The 21,717-nt window shown below is 42.2% G+C and overlaps 1 protein-coding gene across 1 annotated transcript in view; it reads left to right on the forward strand.

The window, feature by feature from the left end:
• Positions 1 to 5,027: 5,027 nt before the first annotated feature.
• The window catches only part of cacna1ab (calcium channel, voltage-dependent, P/Q type, alpha 1A subunit, b), a 95,942-nt gene continuing 79,252 nt past the window's right edge, over positions 5,028 to 21,717 (forward strand). Inside the window, exon 1 of the mRNA XM_028413053.1 lies at positions 5,028 to 5,323. Within this exon, the coding sequence (XP_028268854.1) occupies positions 5,028 to 5,323 (296 nt within the window). The remainder of the gene's footprint in view (positions 5,324 to 21,717) is intronic.

Here is a 21,717-nt window from a genome sequence, read left to right on the forward strand (position 1 = left end):
TTAACACCAGCCTGTCCAATCCACACCTGGAAGTCACAAAAATAACACAGCTAAATTAAAATTTCACAGATGGGGTTCTTTACTGTACTTTTCCTAGAGTTTAAAACGAGGCTACTTTAAAAGCTACTTTAAACCTGATGACATACCTGTTGTAACTCATAACTCTCAAAATAATGTGCTTTATACTCAGTGTAAAGTCTAGAGTTCTGTACAGCTTTTATTTTTTTTGTGTGTGCTGTACTGTGTTACAAATTTCAGCAAACTCACAGCCATTTGAGAGATAACATAAAACTGCCATTTGACCATCTGCAGCTGCCGCACTTAATGAAGAGAATGAGCTGCTGGCACCGGCTGCCTGGCACTCAGCTTCACTTCAGAAAAAAGATGGAGGACATCTTTTCTGTGGAGCTGAATTCATCTGAATCCCCATTGATTAGATGAAAATCCAGGGCTACATTTAAGGGACCAAATCTTTTTTTTTTTTTTAATTCATTATAAACACTTATATTCTGTGGTACTTCACATAGAGAGGTTGCCCCAATTTTCCTTCAAAAGTAAATCTAATTTTGGAATAAAACTTTTAGATCTGACATTGTCAGTCTCTAAGTGAATCATATGTCTATTTTCATTTTTTTTTTTTAGTTGAATGTGAACTGGCCCTTTTCCTGCTGTGCCGCTCATCTCTCTCACTCTCTCTGTAGCTTTGGCCTGCTGAGTGAGATCAGAGAACAGAAAGGGAGGGAATGGAGGAGAAGGGAGGAGGATGAGAAAGAGGGAGAGGGGGGGCGTTATTTCAAGGGGGAGGTGCCTGGGCTTCCTGCGGGGGTTGCCTGTGTGAACGCTCCCTGAATGACAATGCTGCGCATCAGGACCTCAGCACGACTCCCCTCAACAGCACACACACACCCACCCACACATACTCGCAGGGAGAGAGCCTGGGAAAGCTGCATGGCCATGCAGCAGCGATAACAGAGCCATGCAAGTGTGCAGAAAAATGGAAAGGAGGGAGAGAGCAGGAATGTCTCCGTGCAGCCTTCACCTTCTGCCCCGTCTGTCCTCATTATCAATAAGTGATAGCGCATGCTTGTCATCTGTCATCCGACCACGGCGGGCTTTCCAGTGATCACGCAAATCACAGTCAGGCTTGTCCACTAGCAGCACCACCCCCACCCCACCATTTCTCCACCACCACCCACCTCTTCCCGACACTCACTTTCGCTCTCTCCCTCTCTCTTCCTACCATGCTGTCAGCAGGAATGGGCTTTTATCATGCCTGTTAGTAGCCACTGGTCTGCGGGAATCAGATGACGAGCAAATCCAGTGATGCACACGTGTTGTGACGTTGAAAAGTCATCTTGTAAATGCTAGCATCGCTCAGAGACTACAGGGAAATACTGCAGCGGGTGGTGTTACACACACTGTGTGACCGCAGGGTATTACTTAGCTTACACAAGATAAATTATGGCACAAAAACTCCTCCCCCACCCTCAGAAAGTGTATGAAGATACCTTTGAGACCAACAAAAATGGATTTGACAGTTTAGATAGGATTTATTTGACCATACTGCCCTGTGTCCACCTTGGTTGTTGTTAGCAGTTGTTTTCCTTTTCTGCTCTGTTATGTCTTATTCTATTAAGGGGTGGTTTGTTCCTCCTATCTTTTCTTACAATGCTGAAACCTTTTATGTCATAAATGTGCAGCTTAAGCCAATGACACAAAAGCCCTTCTGTGTAAAGGAAAGTAATCCTCACTAAGATGCAGGAGAACATAACTAGGTTATTCCTTTTCCTAAAGTTTTGTGGGACTTTGTTGGCTCCTCTGTCTCCTATTTTCCTTCAGATTTATCCAGGAAATCCACCATATGGTCCACTTTGTCTTCCATCGACTGTTTTGTTTGTGTGTTTGTTTGTTTAGAATAGAACTGGAACTCCAAATGATGGGTGATTACCTGCCAAATTAGCTGGTAGAGGAGACAGTGAGCAGAACTTGCAAGCAATTCTCCACCTTTAACAGATGGCAGGAGGTACAGTAACTAACCCACCCATGATACACAGTGTAGGTAATCTCTTCCAAAGGCATGCAGGTGGTGTGTGGTGCACCATTCTCTTGTTTCAGCACTTTGGACAGCGCCAAGAGGCCCTGGAAACACATCAGTGGCTGTTTCAGGACCATGGACAGCATCAAAGTGCTGAGCACACCAAGGCTGGTGTGTTTTTAACATCATTTAACTCGATGGTGTTTCTTATTTCCTTATGTAACTATAAATAACTTCCACTGAAACACACCTTCCTTTTCCTGTTCTGGAGAGGTGACAGCTTGGTTGGTTTAGCCCAAGCAAACAGCTTGCCGAACTGCATCAAAGACGACTCAGATGCTGGAGCCAGGTCGACAGACGGCTTGGAGGAAGAGAGAAATGAAGGGAGATAAAAACCTCTTTCAAATGGTCCTCAAAATAACAGTACTTCCTCAAAAAAACTAAACCCCAAACTCTCCCAAGTCTTCTTTCTGGCCATGCAGATGAAAAGTTGCTCCAGGTTTTGGCATTTTCATACATTAATGGGTACAAATTGGCTCAAGAATCATTTCAGATGTCCACAAGCTCAAATCACATTTTGTCACATGTTGTCCAAGGAATCCCATTTGTGTATAGATTTATTGTTAGATTTGGCTTTGTGCAGGGATTACATAACTGTTAAAAATGTCAGAGGGGGGAATGAAAAGCACATATCTCCCATGTACGTCCCCATGTAATGAAAGAACCAGCTCTCATTAGCTGGGAGGATCCCCTGGTCTTATTTTAAGATTCAGTGTCTAAACAAAAACCTGACTGTAATCACTTTGCATTTCTTGTATATGCTCCCCACCTCCTCCCTCCACCCAGCTCTGCTCATGGCGAAGCCTTCTGCTCAGCCGGGTGGGTTTGAGTAAACAGTGAAGCAGGCGAATTGGACTGTGCTGTTGGTGCTTTTGACACTTGGCGACAATGAGAGGAAGCCGTGAGCGGCAATTTCTCATGAGGCCTCAAGTCCCTTAACACATTTGGTATGTAAAGTCCAATGCATCTTATATTCTGTTCACCAGTGGTATATTTTCACATTTATTATAAGACCTTTAGTATAAAATCCCTAATAGCAGCGTTCTTTTGGATTCCAATCACATGGAAATAGGTTTTGATTCCCTCGGGCTAAAGGTAAGGCGAGAAGCCGTACCTTGCCATACCTAAGTGACGCCTATACATCTCCGTCGTGCGCTATGGGGAGTGGGTTGGAGCGGGGGAGGCTCCGGGGAGGCGCCGTGCGTCGTGCGCTGCAAGGCTTGGCCACGGATATGCGCGCGGCGCTCGGTTCCCGTCAGACTCATCAGATGCTCAGTGCTCGGCTCAACCCCGACGGCTGACTGAACGCAGGAGAGCCACAGGAGCGCTCCGCTCGTCGGGTTCCTTCGTTTCCAAGGCTGATCTCCACGGAAATACAGCCTCCGGACCGATTGCGCTTTGGTTCACGTCCCCCTTGGGGGTCGAGGGAGGAAAGAAGAAAATAGAAAGAGGGAGGGATAGGGAGAGAGTGAGAGAGAGAGCTATACAGAGAGATATAAGAGACGCTGGACTTGCTTTGGCTCTGCGGGGCTGGTCTCCTCTCTCTGGTTCGGGGAGCCTCGGAGGCGATGCTGCTGGGCGGGGATGGTTCACGGTTTCTGCCCTGTAGCGGTGGAGAAGATGCGAGCAACTGCTACAACACACCCTCACCTCTGCCGTCGTATTTTTCGACCAAGAATTGATGATGGTGATGATGCTGCCTCCCCCAGTGGTCTTTTTCTGCTCCACCGGATCCTATTCGTCCGGGATTCTTGTTCTCCCAACCCTGGATTATAGATGATTGTTGTGGACATTATTTTTTCTTTTCATTTCATAAGCTAAATTTTTTGAAAGGGGAAGTGAGGCAAGGCATAAATTGGTAGATTTAAGACCGGTGTATTTCTTCTCCAAGTGCGCGCAATCACGCCCCAAATCAGTGACCGACGCCTTGGTGAGGAGGAGGGGGAGAGGAGGAGGAGGGGGATGCCGCACCGTCCATCACCAAATATCAACAAATGTCACCAGGCTCGGATTTTGGGGAAGCCCCCCTCGGTTGGCGTTTGCGTGTAACCCGAGTGGTGTGGTGGCAGTGAGAGGTGGCAGCAGGGGTATCTGCCGCTCCACATCAAACATTGCGGATATATGGCACAAGAATAAATGAATTATTAAAAGATTTTACTCTTAACTATTTCTATTTTTATCCCTCTGAAAAAAACGCGGACCTGGGGAGGAGGAAAAAGACAACTGCAGATCCTGTCAAGATGCACTAGGCTGTTGAGAGGGGGGGAAAAGACGCAGTCTCGAGCTAGGGTAGCCCACTTAGTGGAGATGATCGCAATATGTGTATTTAAACGCACAGCTATGCACCCTTAACGCGTTATTTAACGTAATCGATTTGTTTGCCTGCTGAAATGCAAGAAGCGGCTCACACTTTGAGAGGTTTTCCCCTGACCAATAAATAAATAAATAAATAAATAAAATAGGATGCGTTGCTTTTCGACGGAGAGATAGACGCTGATGGTCTGACAAACCTACATTTTCACAGATCCCTGAGGCGCCAACAACATAAAAAGGATCAGAGGACATATTTTTCAGAAATTACATACAATTTCCCTCTATTTCCCATTCATATTCCAAACACACGACCAGAGACACCGTGCGCTTCCCCACTCCTCTCTTCTCCCTCCCCTCTCCTGTCCTCCTCCTCCACCTCCCATCCTCCCTCCCTCTCCTATCACAAATGGAGGTATCTTCTCGGCGCTGAAGATCTGGGAAGGAGACAGATAGATAGAAGGAGAAGGAGACAGAGAGATAAACCAGAGAAAGAACCAAACCAAACTCCATTCTGCATGTGTGTTTGGAGCCGAGGCTGATGGGGTGGTGGCATGTGGAGGTGTCACTCTGAAGTTCCCCCCCTGCTGCTTCCTAACCTCTGGCGTTTGGTGTCTGCAGAATGGCGCGTTTTGGGGACGAGCTACCCAACAGGTATGGAGGAGGAGGAGGTGGTGGTGGCGGTGGTGGCGGGGGTGCCGGCGGACAAGGGGGGCCCGGCCGCGGCGGCAGCAGGCAAGGGGGGCCCCCCGGAGCGCAGCGGATGTACAAGCAGTCGATGGCCCAGAGAGCGCGGACCATGGCCCTGTACAACCCCATACCCGTCCGGCAGAGCTGCCTAACGGTCAACCGCTCCCTCTTCCTCTTCAGCGAAGACAACGTGGTGAGGAAGTACGCCAAAAAGATCACCGAATGGCCATATCCTTTCATAAGTAACGCCAAGACTGCCAAGGTACCGAGATTGTGTGCAAGGTGTGGCCTAGTGTGGAGTGTGTTTTGATTTCCCTGCATGGTGAGAGTTGTGATGTTGTGTAGCAGGATCTGATGAGTGTGTGTGTTTTGTAATTTCATGTGATGTTTGCTTTATTTTTCACAGAACAGTGGGTTTTTGCATGATGTGTTTTCATGAGTGTAGCACATGGTGTGTGTGTGTGTGTTGATTGATACATGACAGAATACATGATTTTAGGTCTCTGCTTTGTCCAAACCAGTAGCTGACCATAAGCACATCCGATAATGCTTCCACTGATGGAACGAAAGATGATGTTGAGGATAGTGGCGGTTGTCATGACACCAGCACTCACAATCATCATGATGCTGCTGTTGATCAAGATCGTCTTGAATACAGCATTCAGCTCAAACCTGTTAGTGACCTGTGTGTGTGTGTGTTCTTGTAGTGAGTGCTGATGTCAGCATTATGAGGGCTTAAGCACCATGCAACCAGAAGGGAGAGGAAATGACTCTTCCACTCTCCCTCTCTCTAATTACTACTGGCCATATATGGGTGCACTGTGGCTCATCCAACAGGACAGCAGTGGAAAAAGCTGTAATTGTCAGGACAGGTCAATCTACTGCTGTTAGTGTCACCCACAGTGGTATTAATTCATGGTAAAATCCAATGAACAGTGCAGTTTGCTGCTTGGTTATGAAAGTTTTTTTGTGAATTTACGCTTTATTCCATAGAGCTGAAAGGAAATGAGGAGATGGATGCAACAAAGGTACAGGCCAGTTAAGTGGTCAACTGTTAGGCCAAAGTGGGTGTCACAGATGGTGTTGTTTCTGTATATAGTATCTTGTCATTTACTATTATGCAAATCTGTGGAAATATTTTTTGACGATTGATAAATCAGCTAATCATTGCGGCTTTAGCGTACAAAGCAGTTCTAAGATGTTTTAGGGACTTCTGCCTTAATTTGATAAAGCTGAGTGGAAATGAAGTGGGGGGGGGTGACATTCAACAAAGATCCTAAATCGCATTAGAAGCAGGGATTTAGTGATTATGTGCGATGTAGACCACTAATCCACACGGATGCTCAAGTTATGGCCCAAACAGTACTCCTCCTTCGCTTGAATCTACGTGGGTTTGTTATGTGATTTAACACCTCTAGCATTGTGCATGGTTTAAGTATAATATCTAGAAATGTGTTTTAAAGTGATTTTGGCTCAGAGCTCCTCTCCAAGTTGAGGCATCACAATTATATGCTACTTCTGGGCCCTTCCGATGTGTTTTAGTTTATTTTGTGTTTTAGTGCTGCATTTTGTGTAATTAAGCTAATGGGGGCTATTGGCGCATACAGGCATCCCGCTATGCTGGCAGTGACTTTCTCTACCTGCTCTGCAAAAGTTCCGCAGAACAACTGGACTCTGACCAAAAAAGACACAGAAATGTCTAAACATCAGTCTTAATCTGTCATAAGACAAAACAGCAAGTTAGTCATGTCATTGGAGTTGTCAAACGACAATTAATGGCAATAATAATAATTATTTACTTCATAATCATTGCAGAAAATAATCAATAATAATCATCTGACCTGGTCATTATTTACTAAAACAGTAACTGTATCACATTACATCACAAACTATTGTGTGTTACTGGCAGTTCACATGGCAGGTGCTGGTCTGTGCACACTGGGACAGTGGGCTGCCCCACTGTGAGCCTTTTAAGGTAATCTGCAGTATGCCACAACCCACAAGAATTCCTAATTTAATCTCTTTAGTTGCCACACATCATCTACCGGAGATTTAATTTTAGGTAAAAATAATTAAATAACACAGTTTTACAGACTTCTACATTTGAGTCAGAAATCAAACGTAGGACGCTTAATTTAGTTTTTTCACAGGTGTAGTTAATGTATCATGTTAATAAAGGCTGTGCGAGTCAGGTCACATGACACGTGTATACGTGCCTAAAAGCAGGAAACGATTTATTTGTAAAAGCAGGAAACAATTTATTTGTGTAATGATGGTGCCGTGTGTGAGTAAGTGAGTGAGTGAGTTTGCTTTTCATGTGGAAACCTGATCATGAATCTGTGCTGATTCAGATTCACGAATTTATTCCTTTTCTTCTATCCTTTTACATTTGTTACATTTTGCTTGTGCGTAATGTAGAATTTGCAGTGCAGATAATGTCTGTGTGTTTAGAGAACATGGTGGACTATAACGGACTTTTGTGATCACACAAACAGCTAATGATGCCAAGAGAATGTAAAAATTTAGAATTCACTGTGGCATAAGATACAGGAATGCTAATCATCCACCAGTTTGACCACTTCTGTGGGAACAGTGCATGTTTTAGGAAGGCTTTATTGGTAGAAAGGAACCGATGTGGTTTGGCAGAGTGCCTTCATAAAGGTTCTTCATCTTTCTGCCAAAATGTTTTGGATTTCTGCAGAAATAAAAGCATTTTAGGACATCCATCAACTTACCAAAATAGCTGAGTGTGCTCAGTCTATAAAGCCTTTTTTCTAGTTGTTGCATGCTGGTAGCAAAGTAAAAATGATTCTGCTCTTTTGTTTGTTTGTTTGTTTTTACCTCACACTAAAACGGTACAGAGCTGATGACTGTTCTGTTCACTACTCATAGGATGTAAAATTTATAACATCAGTATTAACTTAAGTCTTTTTTTTTTTACAAAATATTTTGAAATGTAAAGAAGATCCACTTCCTGATATGAGAGTGAAGTGAGCATATCCCAGCATGCAGCCATCTGTACACAGCCAGGCTGAGCTGGCTGGCAGGCACAGTGGCTTCTTTCACCACAGACCCAGAGGACTTCATTATACCTCCCTCCCCTCCCTCTGCCTGCATCCCCCATTCTCTCTCACCCCTCTCTTTCACTACACTTTCATCTTCTCCTCTCCACTGCACTTCTCCCCCTGCAATCCTGTTTTAAATCTTCTGTCCTCCATCTTCTGCCCTTTCTTTCCCATTTTCATCTTTACATGAATCCCACTGTCAGTTTAATTCTCTTTTTGTCTCTTTTGAGTGTCATGAAGGCAAGTCTTCACCCTATTAAAGTGCACATTTTAGAGAAGAAGTACAACATTATATCATTTAATAGTTCCAGTAAACAAATCAAAACTTGAACAACGTGACTGAAATATGGCAACTCAAATGATTTGTTTTTCTTTCAAATTTTCTTTATAAGCCAACTTCTCTGTAATTGACACAAAAGCCACTCACACATAAAAGCGATTTTTTTTTTTTCAGATCACGCTTATTGTGTGATGTTTAACCAGAGTGTCCACTTCAGTGCTCTCCATTGTAGAATCCATGACATCATCTTAAATTTCTGATCCATATTGGAGGCTTTGGCTGTAGCCATCTCAGCCTGCCTCACCTGAAGCTGAGGTGGATGGGCATGTATGGAGCCAGCTGGCCATCTGAGGTTGCATCCGACTCTCGTTTAAAGCGGTCATACACTTAATTATACACCATTTTAAACCTTAATATAATTGTGAGTTTTTATCTCTAACTTATTTTATTCTTATGACATCAGGTGAGCCACAATTTTGTGCGGTTTTACTGTTTTCCCCTTAAGATTTGACTTGGATTTAATGCTTAGCAGAAAAGTGACAATATCAATACATACTCTGCATGCCTTGCTCTGTCTCTCTCTCTCTCTCTCTCTCTCTTTGGCCATCTGTCCTGGGCGTTCATTGTCTGTGTGGGTTTCACACTTTGCCGGCTGGGTTCTGGCTGCATTGACTGCTATCATGTGAGGGAAAGACGGCTGGAGTGAGTTAGACAGTATGTGGCAGTGAGAGAGAGTAAAGACAGTCCTTACCCAATAGCTATTTTCTAAACATCATCTGTTGTTCAACTGAATAAACATTTGATCTCTAATGGGGATTCCTTAAATATATGTGTGTAGAAAGGTATTATCATTTGTCTTTACAGCTAAGCTTTTCAGCTACAGCCTCTTGAAATAATGAAGATATATATTATATTTGCTTGATACTACTAAAAATAAGTTTCAGCTGATCAGAAAATATTCTGGTTGGAAACACACATACACATAGCTACAATTTTATATATAGATAGATGGAATGACATGTTGACTGATGAGGTCATGTTACACGCTCATACCTGTGCATTAAACACACATGATGCAAGACACACACACACAGAGGCTGATCAGCTGGTGGCTTGGCTTCATCCGCCTGGCGTGGAGCAAGCAGATCTGTTCAGATCAGTCATGGCTTACAGAGGCTCTGATAGCTGTGTGTGTGTGTGTTTGTGGGTGGGTGGGGGGCAGGTCATACTGTAACACCTGTTCAAGCAGGATCACTTACCTCAGGGGGCTGTGCTGCTACCCAGCACACAGACACACTCATGCACATACATACACACATGAAGAGTCCGTGCAGCCCAGTGGTTGGCAGGAAAGAAAGCACCATTTGGGACATTTACGCTCCAATGTGCAATTTATCTCTCTCTCTCTGTCTCTCTCTCTCTCTCTCTCTCACTATAATACACCCTGTTGACATAATGGCATGATAATGCTGACACTTGGATATTATGGAGAAAGAACTGAAATAAGACATTATTTAAATACACTTTAATGACAAAAAAATCAAATGCACATTTAGAGAAAAGCCTTGATCTGCATCTGTCATCGTAGCAGTTCACACATACACACCACTTTCCCTCCATGCACATACAACATGTTTACTTGATACACCATCCTGACTGACAGACACACACCATAGTAATGGTTGTTTTGACAGAACTCTACTCTAGATATGTGATCCTCACAGTCGATTCCCTCAGTGTGTGAGTGTGTCTGTCTGTCTGGATCTCAGTGTGGTGAAATGTGATGCCCCTGCTGTCCTCTCCTCAACTCTGAGTGTAGGCTGCCACCACTGTGTGCGTGCCTGGGATATCTGTTGCGTGTTCGGGGGCAAGTGCGGAGGTTAAAAAATATGAAATAAACCAAATAGTAGACAGGTAAAAACTGAATGGGAGGGATGGGAGCCCTAGTTTTTGATTTTGTGTTTGAGTTTATGATGGGATTATAATTTTGGGCTGACACCACAAGCATAAATTGAAGAGGCCAAAAGTGAGTCTATCCCCATTGAGGGCTGTGTTAAAATGTCAAACTTAGAACAAAAATCCATGTTTAACAAGAAAGAAACAAACTTGTTTCTGAAGATACATTTCACTTTTTGCAACTCTATGCAAATGATTTGTTATTTAACGCACTCCTTTTACTCATATTAAGATTTAAAATTTTACAAAATTAAGGTTGTGACCATTCAAGATGAAAGGCAAGTGCTGACTCACAGTGTGAGCTTCCTCTTGTAAAGACTGCCACCCACCTTAGCCTCACTCAAACTTCGCAGCATTAAAGCAAACGCTGCTAATTTTGATGCCTTAAAAATCATCAGAATCAAAGTGTAACATGGCACAAATCCCAGGCTCCAATGTGAAAGTCTATTGTGTTAATATCATCTACCACACACCCTCTTTTTCAGTGGGTGTTTATACACTTAAATGAGAATTGAAAGTCATCACCTAGTACTCAGTTTGTCTGACTGGACAAAAACTGTCCACTTGCCATCCTAGACAACAATCTAACTAAAGAAAGGTGCAGCTTGTCATACCCAAATGCAAAAGTGTGGTTTACAGAAGTTGAGAACCATGGAACAAAACAGAGGTAGAGAGAATGAAGATGTAAAGTGGAGAGGAGGTGGGGTGAGCGGTGAAGAGAGAGGAGACGAAAGAGCTGGAAAACAGTACAAGGAGGCTGAAATGTGGAGAAAGGAGGTGCATTAGAGAGTGATAGAGGTGGAGAGCTATAGTGTTTTCCCCCCATGTTGAGTCACTGATCTACATTCAATCTGCACTATGTGAATTATTGATTGGCCTTTAGCCAGCCTGTGTGTGTGTGTGTGTGTCTGTGTGTGTTGGCGCTGAGATGGTTTTGCTGAAAAGCACAGTGGTGGTGTTCTCTTTTTTCTTTTTTATTCTATTGACAGAGAGGGAGGAACAGGTAGAATAGGAAGAATGGGACAGACTGAACCACACACACACACAAGCGTCCCATGCACACACACACACACACAAGCGTCCCATGCACACACACACACAGCTGTATTCATTCAGCCACAAGCACATTTACATTTTCCAGCTCAACACACACAGACACACACACATTGAGAGAGGGAGAGACATAGAACAAACCAGCAGGATTAATGTCTAAATACCATTGGTGGCACTTGGTACACACACACACACACACACACACACAGTGACTTCTTCATGGTTTCTTCTCAGACCACATGCACCTGACACGCCCCACCATTTCCAAAATAAGAACACTTCTCAGATTGGTGTGTTTTCTGTTTGTTTCAGCATGTCTTCAGTGCACCTGCACAATGTCTGAAGTTGCACATCAGGAAATAGATGTTAGTAGGTGCTGGTTCTCTGTGTGGGTGGCTTTTCTATATTTGTAGACTGTCTCATCTCCGGCTCTCCAGTCTGCATCTCGGATGTCCAAACGAAGTCTTAGTCATCTCCTCTGAAAATGCATTATTCATTTATTTACGCTCAGAACCATGCCAGGTGGTCGGAAGTGTTGATGTGGTGGACTGTGGTACATACAAACGTCCTGGAATGTGCAATGTGTAAAATGTTTATGTGTGCCAAAGGATTTTGGATCTTGGATTTTTTTTTCTGGCTTTATGTTTTTTAGAGAATTAGTCTGCAGTTTATAAAACCCATGCTTATACAGAAAACTTTTCTTCATACAGAGCAGCTTTAGTTATTCAATTAACAGTACTCTTCTATAATTTTGAAGCCCTCAACAGTTAAGCCAAAAATAACCAATGCTCAGCAGACTGTTGTTGTTAATTGAAGAGGTCATTTCACATCTAGGGCTCTCCTGCCTCTGTCTTATTAGCCATTTGAAGCTACTCAGTTGTATTTTACAGCTCGTTGTAACGTATGAGCAGCTCAAAATGTACTCATGCTGCTTAACCTCTATGGAAGTAAAGATCAGAAAATGATTATTGTTTGCTTATTATACACTCTGGATAATTTGATCACAAGTGGACAGCTCTAAGGTGTGAGTGCATGTATTGTGACTGCTCAGACCACTTTCTCTATCTCTAATTTTAGCAGCCTTAGCACATGTGTCCTGTGCCACTTTAAAGACACACATTCGGTACGTATTAAGCATAATACAAACACAAATTAGGATTTTCTTAAACCTGTCTTTATTTCTGGCAGACAGGACATGATGTACATTGCTGCCTTCCATTGGTGAAAAGTGTATATCTGTTTATTTCCATACAAAGCTGTGAGGTGAGGACTGTAATGAAGCCCTCCCTGGCTGAAAAACTGCAATTCCTTAAGTGGCCACTTGAGGATGTATCCTGAAGCATGCAATCACTGTAAAACCTTCATATTAACGTGTATGATTCACACTTTCCTAAAACAACCCTTTTTTTGGTGCCGAGTCGAGTCAGTTTCCAACAAGATTGAGCAGATGGGAAGTCTGTCATGTTGATGACAGGTGATATTTTTTATGTTAATTATGTTTGTTTTTACCTTTAGATGATCGATTGGACCCCATTAGAGGAATACAAGTCAACCATTTTTATTAAGATTTATAAAAACAATGACTTTCTCTTTGTTTTTGCTTCTGATTTATGATAATTTGCTGCGTTTCTTTGTCTTTCAGTTGTGGATGAGTAAGGATAATCCATTTTCTACAATAAACACTCATGAAAACAGCATAGGATGTCACTCTACAACTATATGGGTACAATGCTAATGGGATGTATAGAACTGGGTGGGACAATGAATTGGTGGTTTAGGGAGTAAAAGGAGGGCCCATCGTCCCCTCCACCCCCTCCAGTCTGTTGCTAATAGTTATTTTGCTAAAGTAATGAATGGTGGTGTCGGGAAATGATCACCTTAATGATCGTAATTATTGTAATTGAGCTGCAATAGAGATTTCAGATAGATAATGGGAGGAGTGGTGCGGTGTGTGTCTGGGATGTGAGGGCTCTGTGGAGGTGGGTGAGGACAGCAGGACAGAAGCATTGGTGATATTTCCAAGAAAAAAATGTCAGCGCTCTCAGCCTCTTTTCTTCTTCTTACTTCTTCTCCTCTCCAGCTCTTCCTGACTGAGCCGTACTCCCCTGCCTCTTCTTGCTCCATCTCTTCCTCCTCTTTACACCCCTCACGGCTCCTCTGTTTTGCTCTCCTCACTTTCCTCCTCCACCAGCATGCCCACTCCCCCCTTTCTATTTTACTCTCTGGCTGCTGCCGACTGCAGTGTGGAGAGCAGATCGGAGCAGTGAGAGACACAGAGAGTGGAGGGGAAAGAGGTATGCAGAGAAAGTGAGGAATGCGCAGTGGAGGGGGAGAGAAAAAGAGAGAAAGGAATGAAGGAGTAGTGACAGGCTCAGTGTGTGTTTGATCTGAGCTGGTACCCACCCCCACCCCCACCCCCACCCTCCTCATGCAGCCCAGGGCGCCTCTCCCCAGAAACAGGGCCAAGTGCAGGCATCTGTGTGTGTGTGTGTGTGTGCGCACACGTCTACATTACAGTCCGTGTGGGCAAGAGTGTGTAGGTGTAATTGTTGCACTTGTGTGTTCTTGGCATTTGTGTGTGCGTATGTCTTCTGGAAGTGTGGTGTGTGCATTCTTGCTTGTGTGTGTTTAAGCTTGGTTTTGTTTTTAGCACAGTCCTCAGCTGCTATAGGCTATTCTTTCCATTACCCATCATCCTTTGCTAAGCAAGTGCTATCTATCTATCTATCTATCTATCTATCTATCTATCTATCTATCTATCTATCTATCTATCTATCTATCTATCTATCTATCTATCTATCTATCTATCTATCTATCTATCTATCTATCTATCTATCTATCTATCTATCTATCTCATTGCTGTGCACATACTGTAGTATGAACTACATGTGCTGCATTCATGTCATACAAAATCACACATGAATGCACATAATGAACATCAGGCGTTAAACGCCTTCACCTTAATACTCACAAACTGAGCCAAAACTTCAGTAGAAATGACATGTTTCATGCTATCACTGTGATATTTTTTAACCCTCTAAGGCCTTAAAGTTTTCTCTAACTTCACTTAGAAACATCTAAATATAACAACATAAGATTAACATGTGGCAACACAAATCCATCTTGTCAGACTTCAAGTCACATGCTTTTGGTTAAATCATACATGGAGTTTAACCAACGTGTGTGTGGTAGTACTGGCAGTTTTTAGTGTGATGATGGCCATGCATTCAAAGATCTTCAGCAGCTTGTTGGCCCTTCGATAATTGATTGAACTGATCGGCTAGAGGTAGCGACCTGTTTTCAGCTCGATTAATTTTTGAGGCACTGTTAATATTCATTCACCAGGCCAGAGTGAGATTTAAGAAAAACATGTAAATGAGTCAGTTAACACTGATGCTATTAATCCTGTTATTAAAAGGAAAAGTAACAAATGATCCAACCATTACAGTCATGGTGGCACTCAGGAGCCAAACTTGGCTACCATTAAAAAAAAATGGTGGTTATATTTTTATAACTCCTTCAAGGTGGTTATGGCTGTTCATTGTTCATGCAGTCTGGGACCCATCAGTTGTCTGATGACAACCCTCCTTGGCATCAGCCAGTGTTTTGAAGTTATGACACAGATATTCAAATTACTGATTTCAGGCTCTGAATTTTGATATTAATATGCAAGAATGGAATAGAACAAATATTATATATATTTAGAAATGTATAACCATACAGTTCCTGCAGTGATGTGATACAATAAAAATAATAAACACACTTTAGATTCCTCCTTTAGATGCTGTAACAATCCTTTGCCGCAGAATTTCAGCTGTCAATCAATCTGCCAGTCCACGGGTCTGACTGGTCTCAAGATTAGAAGCATGTCATTAGCTTAATGTAAATGAATACATTATGACCAACATTAGTCTCAGACATATAAAGCTGCACTTTTCCACACTGTGTAAAAATAATTATAACTGATAGAAATACAGAGCTGAAAGGGAAACTGACCGCAGGGATACAAGATCAGAGCAGCTGGTTATTTTTAGGAGTCGGGGAAAAACAAGAAATGTATTTTACGTCACTATTCTCTTCTTGTACTGTGTGCATGCAGGTATTAGTGTGTTACTATGGTTACAGTTATGAAGTTTTTTAATATGTCATTCAAAATAATGGATGTGTACGGTAGTATGCAGGTCTGCCAATATTCCCTAGTTTCCATCAAATCTTACAGTAAATAAATGACGTCAGGCATGTTTGTATGATAATATTTTTTAAAGAGATCAGTGGCTATGAGAATACTTTCCATCATCACATAAATGAAGTTTGCTTGACTCCCTTAAAGGTGATAAAGCCTCACATTGAGATCCACACTATGACTGTGTAAACTGATCCTTGAGCTCTCCAAGTTTAGGCTAACTGAGCCCCCCTGCTGTCTGACTGCACAAAAAAAGCCTTCCATCATCTTCTTATTAACCTTAAATCTTAGGGGAACAAAGTTTTTCTCTGCAGGTGCTAGCAGGTGTTTGGTCAGCGTTGTGCAAGCTAAATGGTGTGCCAGGCCAGAGTCCGGTGGAGCTGACTGGGACACTGCAGCATCAGCAATGCTGCCAATCAGCCTGACAACCAGTCTGTGCACCTTAGTGTGTCACTTGGCCAAGGCAGGGGAATGGTTCTGTCACTCTGAGAGGGTGGGCCCTGGGGTCAGCATGGATGTCAATCAACAAGGCCTGAGGTAAAGATGCCGAGGAGGATGAGTGGATAACAGAGCGAAGAAGAGTTGTGGTGTGGCAGAGGAGATGAAGAAGAGAGGACAGACAAGTGATGTGACACTTTAATTAGTTAAAGGGTAGTCAGGGCTTTCAGGGTAGATTTTATGGCATGTGAGTAGGTTAGACCAGTGTGATTGTTTGCCAATAAAGTGAGCTCATTTTGTCTTGGAGGTGTTTCCTCACCACAGCTGACCAAAACGTAAAAGCTGAATTAGAATTACATTCCTCATAACCTTCATTATTAGCCTTTTACAGTGCAGTATGGCAGCGTAATTTACACAAATGTATTGCCTTTTGAAAAACCCAGTAACACTTTTCAACCTAATGTTATCAAAACAGTTTCAAACCAGCCATACCCACAAATTTCCTCTGTGTCTTGTGTGACAACAGGCTCCTAGGTTATATATCTATCTGTCTGGACAAAGGTGGGAGGAAGCTGAAAAAGAAAGGGAGGAGGAGAAAATGATTTAAGTACCAGCAGCTGCCTGTTAGCCACGCCCCCCTGACCCCAGCAAATGACCTCTGAAGCAGGTCAGGGGAGGAGAGAGAGGTCAAACCAACATCCGCCTGACTTTGTCTTCATTAGCCGCAGCATGTCAACATGAGTCAGAACACTTCTTCTTCCCTTATTCTGTAAATGCATCCACTCAAAAAGGCTTATTTTGAATATGAGACATTAACATGACAAATAAGGATAACCAAACAAAATCCGATGACTGCAACTTAAAAACAGCTTTGGACAAAACAATAGGAGACAGACTTTAAATCTACATCTACGTTGTAATTGAAACTTTCAGTCACTGTCACTCCATGTAGAGAAATGTAATTGAACTGGACTGGAATGTGTCAGCAGCGTGTGCGCACACAGTCTCTTATCTCAGTCTATCAGCAGGCCCGCTACATTAGCTGAGGGCACAGCATCAATACCAGCCTCAGATCTCTGGGTCAAAGGTCATCTGTTTGAACCAGAGAGGACGACGTCGATGTCATTAAGTCTCCCAGGGCACCGTCCAATCACAGAGCTGCAGAGTGCTCAGGATGGTACAGTAGAAAATGACTACAGTAGACTAATATATGACAAGATAACACAACTGGGGTCACTCAAGGTATTTGTTGTCATATACATTGTAACTGCTGCTGTGTTTCCTGTATGTTTACTGAAGATACAAAGGAGAGGATTAAAGGAAATACTGTTAGGTCAGGATGTTTTGAACATTATTCCACTAGAGTTCTAGTATCAACGTCACGGTATACTCTACAATATGTAAAGAGGAATCATCTGACGATGATTGACAAAGTTAGCAAAGTTAACACATGATGTGGAAAGTCCAATATCACTGATGTGTTGTTGTTGTTTTTTATTTTTTAGCCAAACTTACTCATTTTAAGGTAAAGAAAGAGATTTCTGGTTTGCGTAAAATAGACCCATTCACAACATTAGGCACAATATATAAAAAAGCAACAAGTTTTTCTACCATGTTTTTGGCTACTGTACTTATCTTCAGGATTTACTATGTTTACCTGGCTTTAGTGGAGAATTTGATAACGCAAATCACACGATCTGTATAAAATGATGGTAATGTGACTGCTAATGTAATTTCACTAAAGGAAAATCACTGCTCTTTGGTCGTGTGTGTGTGTATATATACACACACATATACAGAGAGAGAGATCTGTGTGTCCGTAAAAATACCAGGAGAGTTTGTGTTAGGAGAAGGTAGAAAAAAGACAGAGGAGAGGACATAATTATAATTACAGCCTTTAATCCTCTGGACACACACACACACACTCATATACCCACACTGGACGAGCTTTTAATTAACTATTTGGCGACAGGGGACTCTGGTATCGGGCTAATTATTTGAACCACACATCCCTACACTTGTCTCCTCCTCTGAAACACTTCCAGAGAGGCAGACAGGTATTCCTCACTCTGAGCTCACCTGGTAATTGAAAGGTTTTGCGTGGAGATCAGTATGCTCCGAAATCCCTTGAAGCTGAAGTCAAAATCATCGGGGACAGCGAGCAAGCTAAAGTTAGACTTCTGCTGCAGACTTATCCACAGTGTAATACGGATTTAGTGTTAAAGGACGACAAGGAGGCAGAATAACCGGCTGTCGTCTCCTTATTAAAGGTTTTAAGGCTCCTCCACTTTATCTGCAGGCACCATTCGGCTGAATTTTAACATGTTCGTATTATAAAAGGGGTTCTGTTTGTAGAGAGGGTTTACAATAGAAACACAATGGAACATAGGCAGACACAAATATGAGCAAAATACCCATCTTATTAATGCTAATACTATATGAATTGCATGACACATTTACAAAACACAAATTACTCACCAGCCTGTGTTTTTTAATAGCTGAGTTAGAGTGCCACTTTATTAGAGTTAAATAGTTGGTTTTGGGTTAATCTGAATTAAGTAATATGTGGTGGTATTGTGTTGTAGGCAGTCCCTTCTGTTACATTCTATGCACAAAGTTAATTACTGACATAGATGAACATCATTTCTGTTGATTCAAAGGAAACTTGGCTATAGTTGATTAAATCACCATTTTATCATTTTAAAACCAAGTGGCCACTTTTAAGCTTTGGTCTTAAAAATGAATAACTCTATAGTTCAAGTGATTTTCACCACTAGTGGGTTGAAAAATTCCAGTAAGTGTAGTAAGAACAGCACCTGGCTCCTTCAGGTAGATAGTGTTATCTTGAAGGTGTATTATGACCTGTTTGTTGTCATCCCATCAAGTGGACCTTATCATTTGTGTTGATAGATCCCTTACGGCAACCCTATGTTTTCAGTTATGGCGACGAGTTGTAGCAGAGACTGGTGCATCTGATTATATTTTTGTGTTGCTTTCTCCTTCTCATGCATACAAATAGATGATAGAACACATCTTCTGTCCCTACTAACCATAATTTATTCTACTAATAACATCTGAAAATGGCCATTTGACATCCAGAACCACACAAATATTATCATCAATACAATAATTCTGATTGGTCTGATTTTGTATATGAATCATTTTATTTATATAACTATATGAATATATATAAACATACAAGTTGTACGTCTTTTGTGTAGAAACTGTAATTTGTAAAATTACTAATTTATAACGTCGCTAAAGCTGTCTGATGTATACAACATCTAACAAACAGGATAGTAATCCTCAGATATGTGTTCATCAGCGTCTGTGGGTCTTTTTCACACATCTGACTGCATGTGCATAAATGTGCCTGTGTGGTTGTGTGTCTGCTTGCATGTGTGTGTATTTGCGTGTGTTTGCCAGTGGAAGCAGCAGTCAGGTGGATGCAGTCTGTTTCTAAATCAATCTCTCTGTGATTCACTGGATTGATGAGTCACCACAGCAGCACAAGCACACCCAGCCGTGTCTTCCAGTACACCCTCCAACTCACACACACACACACACACACACACACACACACACACACACACACATTTAATATTCAGTGGACATGGTCCCCTGTATGGTTTCCAGCATTGCATTGCATTTATGTGATGTTCTGTGTGTTCTCATATGTTTGCTTGTGTACATAGTAGAGTGTGTGTGTGTGTGTGTGTGTGTGTGTGTGTGTGTGTGTGTGTGTGTGTGTGTGGTGTGTGTGTGTGTGTGTGTGTGTGTGTGTGTGTGTGTGTGTGTGTGTGTGTGTGTGTGTGTGTGTGTGTGTGTGTGTGTGTGTGTGTGTGTGTGTGTGTGTGTGTGTGTGTGTGTGTGTGTGTGTGTGTGTGTGTGTGTGTGTGTGTGTGTGTGTGTGTGTGTGTGTGTACAAAATAATGGGATTAAGCTCTATTCTGCAGATGCAATTTGGTGACTAATGTAAAAGCTGCTGATGTCATACGTTTGCTTCTCCTCACTGCTGAACTCCTCATTTCCTGGACATTTATCATTTATCAACCAATCACTTTACACACACACACACATGCATGGGCATCGTCATTATACACCAGCTTGAAGTCGCAGACAGTACAATGTCAAGGATATAAGCTATTGATAGCATGACAAGTTGCTTTTATTTAAAGAAGTGTGAGTAATGAGGATGGAGGAGATGAAGCAGGAAGAAGTGCATGAGATGTGAGGATTAAGCAAGCAGCAAGCGGCTGAGTAGGTGTGATATGCCTCAGACAGCTGAGTGAAGCGGATCACTTCGATCAGAGTATCAGACTCACACGGGTCCTTCAGTAAACTATAGTTTACACATGGAGCTGTAAGAAAAAGTGCTTGTGGAGAAATACAGTTTAGTTGCAGGAGCATCTGTGTATCCATAATTTAACGACTGATCCAGTGCTCAAAGGAAAACAAAGTTTACTTTACATTCCCCAAAAGTGAGCATTTTGTTTTCCAGTAATGTGAAGGGAAAGTGCACAGATGCAATGTGTTACAACATCAATCCATTTGCAATAGAGCCAACAATTGTCTAAATGGATAAAGGTGAGATTTTAGTCAAATCCTTTGCAGAAAATCAGATTAGTGACAAGATTTTGAACTAAAACAACCAGCTATACTTTGCATATTTATAAGTATGATTGGAGGTAAACACTGAAAATCTAACAAATATTTAGCAATGTATTCAAAAGATGGGAGTAAGCCAAGGAAAGTGTGTAATTTGTTTTCTATCACCACAATCTTCACACTTTTACTGTTTGCACTGAACTCTGCTATTGAATAAGGTGTCTTCTTGAAATTAATTTTAAATGCACTTCTTTACCAGTCAGGGAGCTCCACCAGTCAGCCATTACATCTTAACTTTTTGCTTGTTTTGCACTACAAATGGCTGCGTACAACCAGTTTTGGCACAAAAACCTGCAGATTACTACTTGTAGGGAGACTTTAAGCACAAGAATGCTGTATGTACTATGCAAGTACTATGGTATTTATTTCTTTTAAATGAAACAAACAAAAACAAAAATGAGACCAGAGATAAATCTACATTTTAAGCAGATGTTAATAGAGAATGCAATTATTTATGTATCCCACTGATTTGACTGTTTAAACAGTGTCCCTGTGACTGAACGTTTTTCACTCTTGTATATTTGCTGTAAACATGCACAACTGCACTTGTGCCCTCACAGTGTGCATCATCTTCTGCAAAGGTTTATGTGCTGTGTGAGTGCATATTTATGTCTATACATGAGTGTGTGGGGGTGACAGTGGAGGAGGGGCTGCTTAAAGATTTGTGGCTAAGGTGAACGCGTGTGTGTGTGTGTGTGTGTGAGAGAGAGAGAGAAGACAGACTAGTCAGTCATCGGCTCTGCTGACAGTTTTACGGCTGCTGAGCTAGCAGGACGCTGTGGGATGTTAGTTAGCCCACCTCTTCACACAGCAGACCTGTGTGCGTGTGTGTTGGATGGCCATTTATCCAACTGCAGCTTCAATAGACGTTCCATTGACTCTCATTGACTTTGACCCTGCCTGGAGGACTGTAGGTCTGAACATGTTCCCCTGTACATTGTGTGTGTGTGTGTGTGTGTGTGTGAGGCTGTAATGTGGA

The sequence above is a fragment of the Parambassis ranga genome, chromosome 1 (assembly GCF_900634625.1).
Source record: "Parambassis ranga chromosome 1, fParRan2.1, whole genome shotgun sequence".
In the NCBI taxonomy this organism is placed as follows: Eukaryota; Metazoa; Chordata; class Actinopteri; family Ambassidae; genus Parambassis; species Parambassis ranga.